The 14,429-nt window shown below is 42.3% G+C and overlaps 1 protein-coding gene across 1 annotated transcript in view; it reads right to left on the reverse strand.

Moving 5' to 3' along the window:
• LOC122541420 (complement factor B-like) overlaps positions 1–14,429 on the reverse strand; it is a 57,610-nt gene that overhangs the window by 12,635 nt on the left and 30,546 nt on the right. The window contains exons 12-13 of the mRNA XM_043678179.2: positions 10,292–10,406; positions 1,200–1,353 (exon numbers count right to left, since the gene is read on the reverse strand). Coding sequence (XP_043534114.2) covers positions 1,200–1,353; positions 10,292–10,406 — 269 coding nt within the window. The remainder of the gene's footprint in view (positions 1–1,199; positions 1,354–10,291; positions 10,407–14,429) is intronic.

Below are 14,429 nucleotides of genomic sequence, written 5' to 3' on the forward strand. Positions count from 1 at the left end.
ATCAATATATCACATTATTTATTTTTAAATGTGCACTATCAATGTATTAACTTTATTAAGGATTCAATATGCAATCATATTAAGCACCTTTAATTTTGCCTTTTTGTTATCCTTATAACAATTCGTCTTGACTGTTGGCATATTCTTAGGTTTATTAGGTCCACTCTGACCTTCATTTCTCATTACTACTGTTCTCCCTTGTTTGTTGCATCTATCCCTTGACCTCCCACCCCACTGTTTAGGTTATAACCCTCTCTGTATCACTAGTTTTATGATTTGCTAGAAGACTGGTCCTAGCATGGTAGAGGTGTATTAAATCCCAAAAATACAGACTCTGATATTCACATTAGTGCTAAGAACTGATATCCAGTTCTCCCACATTAGTCACTGTATGTATTCATTTTACTAATCTTAAGAGTCCCTCTGCAAATTGGCATGGACTTGGGTAATAAGTCGTTACCTTTAAGGTTCTGCTCTTCACACTGTCAAAGCTGAATATGTCTCCCTGTTCTATGTCTTTGATACTTACAAGGACCAAGATCTCTCCTGCTTCTACTTCCTGTCCAGCCCTGAGCAGATGTCCCAAACCCTAGCACTGGGAGGCAAAATAAACTTCTGGACTAAAGAAAATATTTTCATTCACACGAACACACGTATGAATGTATGAATCAGGAGCAGCTATTGGTCACTTGGCCCTTCATGCATGCCTCTCTGTTCAATCTACTAAACACTGCTTTCCTGCACCATCCCCATTTCTTTTTAAGTGTCTTAGTGTCAACAATTCATTTGATGGAATTGGGGGAATGAAATCAGGAAAACTTTGGGTGTTCAATTCAGATCAGAGGGGTGATCATCTAAAATGATACAACATAGTTAAAAGTTTGACAAAGGTAAATGGAGAAGATATATTTCAAATACTTTTCAGGCCCACAAGAATGGTCATACTGGCAAAGGAGTCAAACTTGGACGCACATCAAGTCAAATCTTTCACACAAAATGTGATCAGTGCTTGGAACGTGCCTCCAGATAGAATAGTGGAAATCAAAGCATGGAACATTGTCCTGCATGTGTAAATGCAGCAATCAATAAGGTTCTGTGAACAGAGAAGAGTCATGGGTTCTTCTCTGGACAGGAAAATTAAGATCGACTGAATGGCCTCTCCCAAAGGCAAATATCCACAAAGTAAAGACACAAGTTACCTTTTTGTGTCGGCAAAGTCTATTCTCTTCTTCAACTTAAGCAATGCCACATCATAGTCGTAAAATTGGGAGATTTTCTCATCAAGCAGCCCTGATAGGTTGTACTGTGGGTGTATGTATACGTCTTTCACATGGCTAAAACGAAACTTATCACCTGCAGATTTGGATCAGGATAAAGAGAATTGATTCTTTAAAAGTGAAGAATTTAAGCATTTCCCCATTCACTCTCTTAGCCCTCTAGACCATTTCCCAATTTCTAAAGCTTCACTATTGGTACCTTCTGCTTTTGATGCCTTAAGTTAGAGAGGAAATCCCTCTCCTCCAACATTTCTCCTCCTTTAAGATGCTCGAGTAGGGGATCCAAGATGGCGGCGACCCAGTAAGACGGAGTCTATAGTGCTCCTCCCAAGACTTGGGCACAGTGGGTCACCTACCCCCTACCAAGCTCACCAAATCATTTATAATAGTTTTGTAATTTAATTAGTTGTGTAATATTACATTTAAACAATTTAATCCTAAGTTAAAATGACTAAAGGGAAGGGAGCCCGCAGCTCTCAGCAAGCAGGAACCCCTCCCCCACCCTCTCCAGCTGCAGCAGAGGCGTCCACAGCCGCCCCGGGGGACTTACCTACAGTAACAAGCCTTGCAGAAATGCTTTCCAAGCTTGACTCGAAGATCGATGCTTTTATTGTCGAATCCAGAAATCGTTGGGAGTCGCTCTCGGCCGCGCTGCAGAAGCACGACCGAGAGATTGAAGAAATTCAACGCCGAGTCAGAGGGGCGGAGCTAAAGGCCGCGACCTCCGAGACAACCGCTCAATCGGCCGTGGATCAGGTCCGAACTCTCGAGCAGCGAGTCCGGACCTTGGAAAATCATATTGACGACCTCGATAATCGAGGTCGCCGAAAAAATATTCGTTTGCTGGGCCTTCCCGAACGGGAAGAGGAAGACCAGCTTACAGCATTCCTGGAGCAGTGGCTGCCACAACTTTTAAATCTGCAAGCTGGATCAGGCCAGGTAAGGGTGGAATGGGCCTACCGGGTAGCAATACGCGGGCCCGGCTCGAACCAGCGCCTGCGCCCGGTCCTGTTCCGGCTGCAGAGCTACAGGGAGAGGCAGATACTCCTAGAAGCCTCTAGAAATCTCGGAAAAGACCCCCAAGCTATGAACTACAAAGGATCCAAGATCATGCTATTTCAGGACTTTTCCCCGGCTCTGGTTCGAAAGAGGAAGGCATTCGACGAGCTGAAGAAGCGTTTAAGGGACTTAAATGTTCAGTACTCCTTACGCTACCCAGCGATGTTACGCTTTAACCATGAAGGATCCGTATATAACTTTGGATCACCAGAAAAGGCTAAGGAATTCTTGGACTCTCTTAGATAAACTGTAGGACATAATGGATGTTGGTCTGCCTTTCCCCCCCCCCCCGCTTTGGTTTATATCCCCTCCTTTTTTTTTCTTTCTCTTACCTTACTGCTTAATATTATCATGGGAGGTGGGGAGAGGGATTTGATTTTCTCCTCCCCCCCCCCTTGGAGTTGTTTTCTGTTATTATTTTATGTATATATGAGGGATGTATGTATATATGTATGTGTATGTATATATATATATAAACTGGGGGATTTGGTTAATGTTGGTGGGGGGAGGTGGTTACCTTATTCAATTTTACCTCTGTCTTTAGGAGCGGGGTTGTTTTCCCTTCGTTATTTTGTATTATCATATTTAATTATTACTTGTTGAAGTGGTAATTTTATAGTTATATGTTTATATATGGTATTAACATTACCAAATATACCCAGGTGTTGGTATGGGTGGGGGTGGGGTGCTCACTGTTAACTCTAGCTTTGTATTATATTTGAATTCTCCTCATTTTATTGAGGAGTGCCTGGGTCAAGGGTGGGGCACTGGTTGGGAGAGGATATGAGGGACTTTTGGAGAGGAAGTGACGCCCCCTGGGAACAAGGGGGAAAGTCTCCACTTAGATACGTTTTATATTTTTTTTATTCAGAAATAGTTTTTTACTGTATTGTTGTGGGTGTATTAAAGAGGCTTTATTTTTGTAAATTTTACATGTTCCACACTCGGGATGTTCTGGATAGGGTTCCCCCTCCCGAGGGGTCTCGGATTGGCCCAGAGGATTATGGTTGATCAGTCGGTTAAGTGGTGCACCTGGAATGTCAAGGGGAGTAATTCGCCACTCAAAAGGAAGAAAATATTATCAAATCTTAAGAAGGAAAGAGTTGATATAGCTCTCCTACAGGAGACACACCTGTCAGATAAAGAACACTTGAAATTACGACAGGGCGGATTTGATCAGGCCTTTTTTTCTTCTTTTAGCTCAAAAAGCAGGGGAGTTGTTATTCTTGTTCGGAAGAATTTCCCTTTCAAAATCCTAAAGCAGATAAAAGATGAATCTGGACGATATATCTTGATTAAAGCCCTCATAAATGGAGAGGAATATGGGATTTTAAATTTGTACTGCCCCCCGGCACACCCCTTTAAATTTATAACGGAAGCCTTTTCAAAATTGATGGCTTTTGATGCCCGTCATATAATTATAGGGGGAGACTTTAATTGTATTATGGATCCGGAAATAGATAGGATTCCCAAGAGTACTGCAGGAGTATCTCCCAGATCTAGACAATTGATGGATCTGAACAAAGAATTAGGATTAGTAGATGTATGGAGATGTCTTCATCCACAGGGTAGAGATTTTTCTTTCTACTCTAATCCACATAAATGTCATACCAGAATTGATATGTTTTTTGCCCCCTCGATTTTTTTAAATTTCATATCATCCTGTAAAATAGGTAATATAGCAATTTCTGACCACGCTGCTGTATATATGGAAACTAAGGCGAGGAACAGTGGGACATCCCCTCGGCATTGGCGTATGGACCCCTTCCTAATGAAAGATAGTAAATTTGTAAAGTACTTCTCTGAAGAATTTAAAACTTTTTTAGAAATTAATTCAGGTACAGCTAGCAACCCGTCAATGATGTGGGAGACCATCAAAGCTTACACGCGAGGCTTGATCATCTCCTACTCAGCGACCCAGAAGAAATTAAAGGGAGAACAACAGCGTCTGCTTGAAGCCCGCTTAAAAGCGGCTGAAACAGCATACACTGATAGACCTTCTATTATTAAATTGCAAAGGATTACAGCTCTTAGGACAGCTCTAAACACTACACTTACTCAAACGGCTAAGAGGGAAATATTATTTGCAAGGCAAAGGTTATATGAATATGGCGACAAACCGGGTAGATACTTAGCATTTCTTGCAAAGAAAAAAAAGGCCCCTCAGACTATTATGTCTATCAAAGAAAGTACGGGTATTTTGACTCATGATCATAAAAAGATTAATGCGACCTTTACAGAATTCTATTCTGAGTTATATAAATCACAGGATTGTGAAGATAGGACGAAGAGGATGCAGTCATTTTTTAAAAATTTGACTTTTCCAGACCTAACTCCGGAACAAGTATCGGTCCTAAATGATCCTCTTACACCCCAAGAAATTAGATTAGATTAGATTACTTACAGTGTGGAAACAGGCCCTTCGGCCCAACAAGTCCACACCGCCCCGCCGAAGCGCAACCCATTCATGCCCCTACATTTACCCCTTACCTAACACTACGGGCAATTTAGCATGGCCAATTCACCTGACCTGCACATCTTTGGACTGTGGGAGGAAACCGGAGAACCCGGAGGAAACCCACGCAGACACGGGGAGAACGTGCAAACTCCACGCAGTCAGTCGCCTGAGGCGGGAATTGAACCCGGGTCTCTGGCGCTGTGAGGCAGCAGTGCTAACCACTGTGCCACCGTGCCGCCCACAAATAGTTGATGCAATTAGGCACCTTCAAAATGGTAAGGCGCCGGGCCCAGATGGCTTTCAAGCTGAATTCTATAAAGAATTTACAGAAATACTGGCTAGTCCACTTATGGACATGTATAACTATGCATATAGTCAGGGCTGTCTCCCGCCTTCGCTGAAAGAGGCAAATATCTCTCTTATTCTTAAAAAAGGAAAGGACCCAGAAGATTGTACATCATACAGACCAATATCCTTGCTAAATGTAGATTTTAAAATCCTCTCTAAAACTTTAGCACTGAGACTAGAAAGGATACTGCCACATATTATAAAGGAGGATCAGACAGGGTTTATTAAGGGCCGTAGATCATCCAATAATGTTAGAAGGGCTCTGAATATGATTCAAGCTTGTCATCAGGGAAAGATACCAGGAGTAGTGGTTTCATTAGACGCGGAAAAGGCATTTGATAGGGTTGAATGGTCATATTTGTTTTACACATTGGAGAGGTTTGGCGTTGGACAGGTGTTTACCAAATGGGTTTCAACATTGTATAGTGATCCCAAAGCAGTTGTGGTTACCAATGGATTAGGCTCGGATAGCTTCAGTGTGGGTAGGGGCTGCCGTCAGGGATGTCATCTCTCGCCATTGTTATTCACGCTAATAATTGAACCACTAGCAGAAGCTATACGAGCTGATCCTAATATAGTGGCCCCAAGGATTGGTACAGGTAAACATAAAATTACCCTTTATGCAGATGATGTTCTTCTATTCCTCAGTAATCCTTTGATGTCTATACCTCGCTTAATCCAAGTTATTAATACATTTAGTGCATTCTCAGGCTATAAAATTAATTTTTCAAAATCGGAGGCTATGCCAATGGGTGGCCTTGCTGTGATACCCCGCTTAGCGGACGGTTCCCTTTTTCCCTTTCGCTGGTCCCTGGAGGGTTTCTTATATTTAGGTATTTTTCTTACTCCAGTATTTGGTCAGTTGTATAAGGCTAATTTTGTGTATTTATTGGAAAGGATAAGGCAGGACCTCCAGCGATGGGGAGACCTACCAATTTCCTGGTTGGGTAGAATAGCATTAATCAAAATGAATATCCTGCCCCATCTCCTATATCCTATGAGAATGCTTCCGGTGATGCTGCCGAGGACGGCTTTATGTAAATTATACGGCTGGCTGAGTTCCTTTATCTGGAATCATAGGCGGCCCCTCATTAAGCTGAAGAAGCTACAGCTTCCACAGGCAAGGGGTGGATTGGACTTCCCAGACTTTAGGAAATATCAGTTAAGTTCCCTATTAAGTTACATAGCTGATTGGGTCTTGTCTGATCCACAATCAATCTGGTTGGACATCGAGGCTTCTCAAGTAAAATACCCACTTATTAACCTTTTATTCTCAGACAAGAGGAAAATCATTACAGATCACTGTAAAAACCCTATAATACTAAATACAATCAAGGCTTGGAATATAATGCGGCAAAATGAGGGTAATTCACATAAAACATCCCCCTATGCACCGATAGTGGGAGCATGGGGATTCCAACCGGGGTTAACAGATGCCACTTTTAAACTCTGGAGATCCTGGGGTATCTCATGTCTAGGGGATTTATTTAAAGATGGGGTCCTGATGTCTTTCGGACAGCTGCGTCAGAAATTCGGATTACCCAATGGAGACCTCTTTCGATACGTCCAAATTCGAGATTATATACAGAAGAAGACTACGTTATTAGATAGTCTTTATAAATCCAATAGAGAATGTAGTGTCCTACGACCAGTGGGGGTATCTTCCGTCAGTAATATTTATCATTTACTACATGATGAAGTATCGGGAGATATGGATAATCTGCTTAAAACATGGGATCAGGATCTGGGACTAGAAATCTCCACAGAAACGTGGAATGATATCTGGGAAAATGCTAGAAGAATTACTATTTGTAACAGAACCCAGGCTATCCAGCTGAAGATACTCCATAGGGCCCATATAGCACCGGTTCGATTGGCAAAATTTAAGGCAGGAGCATCTCCAATGTGTCCTAAATGCAAAATAGAGGTGGGCACTCTTGTACATTGCTTATGGACCTGTCATAAGATCCGTAGATATTGGACTAAAGTAGCAAGTACCCTGACAGAAATTTTAGGAACGGAAATAAAAGTGGACCCTGTATCTCTCCTCTTGGGCTTTTCGAACTTTCCCTCCCTGGACACGTACGGGAAGAGACTATTTTCTATTCTTTCTTTCTGTGCAAGGAAAAATATTTTGGTGAACTGGGCGGCGGAGGGCCCCCCTGGACTTTCAAATTGGCACAGACTAATTATGGAATGTATTCCCCTTGACTTCCTTACAAATATGGTGCACCGAAAGACCGAATTATTTTATAAAATATGGCAGCCCTTTTTGAATTACATAAATACAGATATTTCGGCTATCCTAACAAGGGCTTTTATTTAATTGAGATTACAAACCTGGCTGGTCCGCGGCCCCTCGGGGGAGGAATCCCGCACGAATACGGGTTTTATTATATCTGATGCTAACACATCCCGAGCATGTAAGAGACTTAAATATACACCCTGGTTAGTTGTAGGTTAGATTAGTAGATAGTTGAGTTTTGTTTGTTTGTTTTTTTTTCTTTTCGGTTTTTTGTTGTTGTTTTTTTTGTCAAATTTTGGCTATTGTATATTTGAGCTAATTGTATATCAATGTTTATATCTGAGAGTTTTGTTTATTTTTGTAAACTTGTAAAAATGTTAAATTTCTAATAAAAATATCTATTAAAAAAAAGAAAAAAAAGATGCTCGAGTAAACCTATCTGCTTGCTTTAGCTTTTGGTCACCTGTCCTAATATTTCTTTCCATGGCTCAGTGTCAAAACCATTGCTTCTGTGAAGTGCCAACATGTTGCTACATGTTGTAAAAAATAAAGTAACTCTACTGTAAAACCCCTTCCTCAGACAACCCCATTACAAAACTCCCCTCAGAACCGAAGTGTTTGTTAATGCATTGGTATGCCCACTCTTCTGTATCTCTTCTTTCCCCCTATGGATTTGATTGTGTCCTTCTATCACTTGCCATCGCGTTCTGCCACTGTCTTCTCGGTCAAGAGAGTTGTAGGCTCGTGAGGAACATCTCTAACCCTGTCTTTGTATCCAAAGCACTCAATAAATGCAGTTCAAGGAATGTGCAACTGATGATGTGGTTGCAACTATCTTGAGTGGGAATCCTGAAACAGAACCTTTTCAACTCTGGCCCAAAGTCATTAATGGAAATGTGTTGCTGGAAAAACGCAGCAGGTCAGGCAGCATCTAGGGAACAGGAGAATCGACGTTTCGGGCATTAGTTTCTCCCCAAAGTCATTAAGACAGTGGGCTGTTATTTACAATCGAACTAATAATAGCTATTCACCTCATCAAAGATCAGCCACCCTCAGGGTTGGTAATACAAAGAAGTCAGTCGGTCTTTGAATGTTGGAAAATAAAACTCATCATATAGCAAGCAGAATAGTATACAGCACTCAAGAATCGAAACAAGGTTTAATACTTTGCTATTTTCAATTCTATCACTCTAGAAGTAAAGCCTCACGCGTGGTTTGCTTTTTTATCATGTTGCTAATACGTGGTACATTCTTAGTGATTAGTGTTTTTGTACTCGGCGATCCAGTTATCCCTTAGAGCCTCGACCTAATCTAGATTTGCACCTTCCATGTAATAAGTGACCTCTCGACTCTTCCTATCAAATGTCCTGACATTAAACAGTGTTAACCTATATCTGCTAATTATTTAACTATTCTCGACCGTTATTAATATTTTCCTGAAATACGTTGGAGTTCCCCTCTGTGGTAATTATGCCTTCAAATTAGAAGTAGTGCTTTTGATTCCAAAATCAGAATCATTGTGAAGCGGTATTCTGGCATTTGAACATCGTTACCCAATTTTCTGTGATTCTGAATAACTATCCATGGCATGTTGGCTCAGTTGTTAGCACTGCTGTCTCACAGTGCCAGGGACCTAGGTTCGATTCCAGCCTTGGGTGACTGTCTGTGTGGAGTTTGCACATTCTCGCCATGCCTGTGTGGTTTCCTCTGGGTGCTCTGATTTCCTCCTACAATCTAGGTTAGGTGCATTAGTCAGGGGTAAATATAGGGTAATAGGGTAGGGGAATGGGTCTGCTTGGGTCACTTTCTGGCGAGTCGGTGTGGACTTGTTGGGCTGAAGGGCCTGTTTCTACACTGTAGGGATTCTATAAACTCTCTGATTTCTGTCTTGAAGCCAACTAGGAAGACCTTTTCAACTATTCTGACTTGTGCCTTCCTTCAACAGTCTTGTTCACAACAGCAGTGAGGTGGTGTGGTGGCCGTTAGGATGCCCTATGGGTGCATATCCTTGGAACTATAGCCCCATGCCCTGGACAAAACAGAACTAGACTGTTGTGTTCAACCCTTTACATTGGGCAAATTTCCTTGTATAATATTCGCTTTTGCTCATCTAAGAATCTGGGAACCAAGAGCTATCATAGTTAACCATGAAACAAAGAGGATTACAGTTAGTCTTTGAAGACTTGAGAAAGGGTGGTGGTGGAACATTGCCTTGTTTCACACCCCAGCCAGTACTTGCCTCTGGGGCAGATAGAGTGTAAAACAGGTAGTTTTAAAGTCATAGTCCTAAGGTCATACAGCACCTAAGAGGCTCTTTAGCCTATCAAGTCTGTACTGACCTATCTACACTAATCCCACATCCCAGCACTTAGTCAATAGCCTTAAAAGTTATGACATTTCAAGGGTTCATCCGTGTACTTTTTTCTTAAAGTGGCGAGATTTTCCATCTCCACTGTTCTCCTGAGCATTGCATTCCAGATTCACACTTGCCTCTGGGTGAAAACTATTTTCCTTAAATGCCCTCTCAATGTCCTTCCGTTCACCTTAAAATTATGCCCTTTTTTCAGTGACCTTTGACTAAGGGGAAGTTATTTCCTCTCCAGCCCCTCAGCATCTTAATCAGGTCTTCCCTCAGCCTTCTCTGCTCTAAAAACATGTGAGTCTATCAATCTCTCTTCATAGCAAAAATGCTCCATCTGAGGCAACGTCCCGCTGAATCTTGTCTGCACCACCTCCAGTGCAACCACATCCTTGTTATAGTGTGGTGACCAGGCTCTTGGCACTCTAGTTGTGACCTAACCGAAGTGCTCCCTAGCCTATGAATAATTTCACCTTTAAACACTGGAGGGAGGACAATCAGCTCTTCCTGTGGTAGGGTAAGAAAAGTGGAAAGGAAGCCCTTACCAATTTGCACTGTAATCTTATCGATATCCAACTTAGTCTGCACATCTTTCAAGCAATGAGCGGCTGTCAGGACCCATTCAGGGGACACAATGGATCCACTGCAACTACCGATACCCTGTATGGGGAAGAGAGCACCACTCATTACTGGACCTCATTGCCAAAGTGAAGGAATGAACCCTTAAGATGGTTAGGCTACAAATGAGCAAAAAGGCACAGACACTGAAGGAGTGGATTTCATGAAAGGATGAGAGAGAGGTGAGGAGCACATGCAACTTTGAGGTGTGGGGCAAGATGACAAAGAATCAAGGCCATACACTGGCCTGAACCTACTCCATCATTTAAGATAGTCATGGCTGATCTTACATCTTATCTCTAAATTCCAAAACCTCCATTATTTAGTTTACTCTTCCATGGGTCGTTGTTTGCCTTCGAACGGAGTAGGTGTCCAGCGCATGTCAGAAGGTCCTTACTAGTCAAATTGTTGCAGGCGAGAGCAGAGAGTGTGAAAGATTCACACCTTTCACCTGAGGAAATTTCTCTTCACCTCAGTCTTAAAATGTCTATGGCCCCTCATTCCAGTCTCTCCATCATTCTTTGTCTATCTACCCTGTCAACTCCTCCAATAATTTGATACATTTCAATGAGACTGTGTCCAAAATTTCCTTGATGAAAAATTAAGAATAACATAGTGTAACGCGTATAATGGCAGATAAACCGTTCGGCCTATAGTGTTAGTGGTACCTTCTGCAGGGACAATTAACCAGTTTCCACTCCAGTGCCTATACTCTGTATCCTGCATCACTTTTTTCCCTTCAGACTGTCATCCAGTTCCCACTGGAAACCATATTTGAACATCCCTCCACAATGTATTCATATCTGGTTAATCACATTGTTATGTTTATCAGTGTTTATTTACAGTTAAGGATGTCAGTGATGGTAATGTCTTGAAAATCATGGTGGTTAAATTGTCCCTTATTGGAGACAGCCATTGTCTGCCATTTGTGTAGTGAAAATGCTACTTGTCAATCCAAGCCTGGATACTGTCCAGACCATGTTGCATTTGAGAAAAGACTGCTTCAATATTGGAGAGTCATATATGGTGCTGAACATTGTGTAATCACAGCAAACGTCCCCAGTATGACCTTACAATGAAGGAAAGATCATTGACAAAGCAACTGAAGCCATTTGGCAGAGGCCACGACTCTGAGGAACTCCTGCAGAGAGATCTTTTGAACTGAGATGTCAGACTTTCAACAACCACAACCAATTTCCTATACGCTGGATATGACTTCCACCAGTGGAGAGTGTGCCCCCTGATACCCATTGATTCCAGTTTTGTTTGAGCTCAAACAGGATCCTGATATCAAGGGCTATCATTCTCACCTGGTGACCTTGGCGGAATGTAAATTGAGTGTCAGTGAGTAACTGAGGAAGGTAATAAACACTCTCTGCAAAATGAGAGAATTACATGCTTTAATTTCAATCACTCCAAATTCCTTGGAAACAATTAACACCAAAGCAGAGGATGGCTTCCTAAAGGGTGGAGGCTGAAAAACGATTATTAAATTTCACATGGAAAAGTGAAACTGGTGTTACTTTGATGAAGTCAGAAGTCACATGACACCAAGTTATAGTCCAACCGGTTTACTTGAAAGCACAAACTTTCACAGTGCTGCTCCGTCATCAGGTGAAGTCCAAAATTTTTTCTAATTCATTCAGAGATTAAGGATTTCATTGGCTCAATTAGCATTCCCATTTTCTTTGTGTGATGGTGAGCTGCCTTCCTGAACTGCTGCAATCATTTGGGTGTATGAACACCCACCTTGCTGTGAGCCAGGGAATTAGAGGAGTTTGGCCTACCAACTGTAAAGGAACAGTGATTTAATTCCAAGTCAGAACGATGATGACTTGGAGAACTTGTAGGTAGTGCACCTGCTACATTTGTTCTCCTGAATTATAGCAGTCATGGGTTTGGAAGATGTTGTGTAAACAGCCTTGCTGCATTTCTGATTGTATGGGATACACACTGCTGCTACTGAAGGTCAGTGTTGAAGAGAGTGGATGATCAACAGTGAACTAATGGGGTGGGGTGGGGCATTTATTGGCAAGTTGAAATTGTCTTGCTTATTGTGCAGCGGGTATACCTGAGCAATCTCATACTTTGCCAAGTAGATGTCAGTGATCTAACTGCACTGGAACAGGCTGTCCAGGAGCACACCAAGTCCTGGAGCATGTGTCTTCAGTAGTCTTATCAGGGCCCATAGACTTTGTAGTATCCAGTTTCTCGATGTGACACGGAGTGAATTGAATTGGTTGAAGGCTGATATCTGTGATGTTGAGGATTTCTAGAGGATGTTGCCTGATTGGTACAAATGTTTCAGCCTTATGTTTTGTGTTGTACAGCCCCATCATTGAGGATGGGGAAATCTGCTGGGCTCTCTTCCACTGAATTGTTTAATTGATAACTGACAGTCATGACTGGATGGGGCTAACCCATCTATCACTTGTTGCTAATGCGGTTTGACGCACAAGTTGTCCGATGTTGTAGCTTTACCATGTTGATAGCTCAGTTTTCAGTATTCCTGGCAATGATCCTAGAAAGCCGTCCTGCTCTTGCTTCATTGAACCAGGGTTGATCCATTGGTTTGATGGTAATGGTAGAATGGGGGATATGCCAGGGCATGAGGTTGGACATTGTGTTAAAATATGATTTTGCTGCTGCTGATGGCCCATAGTGCCTTGTAGATGCCCAATTTCAAGTTGCTAAATCTGTTCCAAATCTGAGGGAAAGTGAGGACTGCAGATGCTGGAGTATCAGAGTCGAAGAGTGTGGTGCTGGAAAAGCAGAGCAACTCAGGCAGCATCTGAGGAGAGTCACGTTTTGGGCATAAGTCACCTGCTGCTCAGTTGCTGCCTAGCCTGCTGTGCTTTGCTAGCACCACACTTTTCAAAATCTGTGCTAATTAGCGCAGTTGCAATGCCACACAACATGAAGGAGGAGAGGATTTTGCGAAGACAGGATTTTGTCTCCACAAGGACTGTGTATGGTCCCTCTTACCAATACTGTCATAGACAGATGGATGTGCAGCAGGCAGACTGGCGAGGACGAGGTCAAACTGTATTCATCCGTCTTGTTGGTTCCCTCACCACCTGCTGCAGATCCAGTCTAGCACCTACGCCCTTGGGGTTCCGACCACCTCTGACAGTCGTGGCTCTGCGAGTCACTCTTAAAAATGGACACGGAGACCCCAAACAGAGTACATTTTGTGCCCTTTCTATCTTCAGTGCTTCCTCCAAGTATTGTTCAATATGGAGGAGCCAAGGGAAAATAGTGCACGTAATCAGCAGGAGGTTTCCTTGTCTATGTTTGGCCTGACGCTGTGAGCCCTCATAGGTCAGGAGCCAGTGTTGAGGATTCCAAGTGCAACCCTTTCCCAACAGTATATCACTTTGCCACTACCACTGCTGGGTCTGTCTTGCTGGTGGTACAGGACATACCCAGGGATGGTGATGGTGCTGTCTGGGATGTTACCTGTAAGGTGTGATTCTAAGAGTATAATTATGTTAGACTGTTGCTGGACTAGTCTGTGGGACAGCGCTCCCAATTTTAACAATAGCCTCCAGATGTTGGTAAGGATGATGTTGTAGGGCTGTGTTTGTTGTTGTTTTTGGTGCATAGGTCAATGCTGGGTGGTCAGTCCAATTTCATTTCTGAGAGATTTTCAAGGTGTTTTATGCAACTGAATAACTTGCTAGACCATTTCAGAGAGTAGTTGACAGTCAATCACATTAATGTGGATCTGGAATCATATACAGGTCAAGGATGCTGCTAAGTTTCTCCAGCATTTTCTGTGTGTGTTAGTAATTCTATTTTTGCCTCTGCTTTGCTAGATGGTCCTAAGTTGTCAAATATGGATATATTTCTAATATTAAAAGAAGTTAGATTTTCAGAAACAATCATGTTTTTGGAACAAAGGAAGGAAAATTTATTTTAAAAATCCTAAGAAAACATTTCCAGGTGATTTCATGGCATAAATGGATTTTAAGGGCTCAACAGCATCACCACTGTGACAATCAAGTGGTATTATTACTAGACTATACCTTAGGGGTCCAGGTAGTGTTCTGGGTGGAATTGGAA

The sequence above is a fragment of the Chiloscyllium plagiosum genome, unplaced genomic scaffold (assembly GCF_037043375.1).
Source record: "Chiloscyllium plagiosum isolate Xiang-an unplaced genomic scaffold, Cpla_swu_hap1 HiC_scaffold_35, whole genome shotgun sequence".
Taxonomy (NCBI): domain Eukaryota; kingdom Metazoa; phylum Chordata; class Chondrichthyes; order Orectolobiformes; family Hemiscylliidae; genus Chiloscyllium; species Chiloscyllium plagiosum.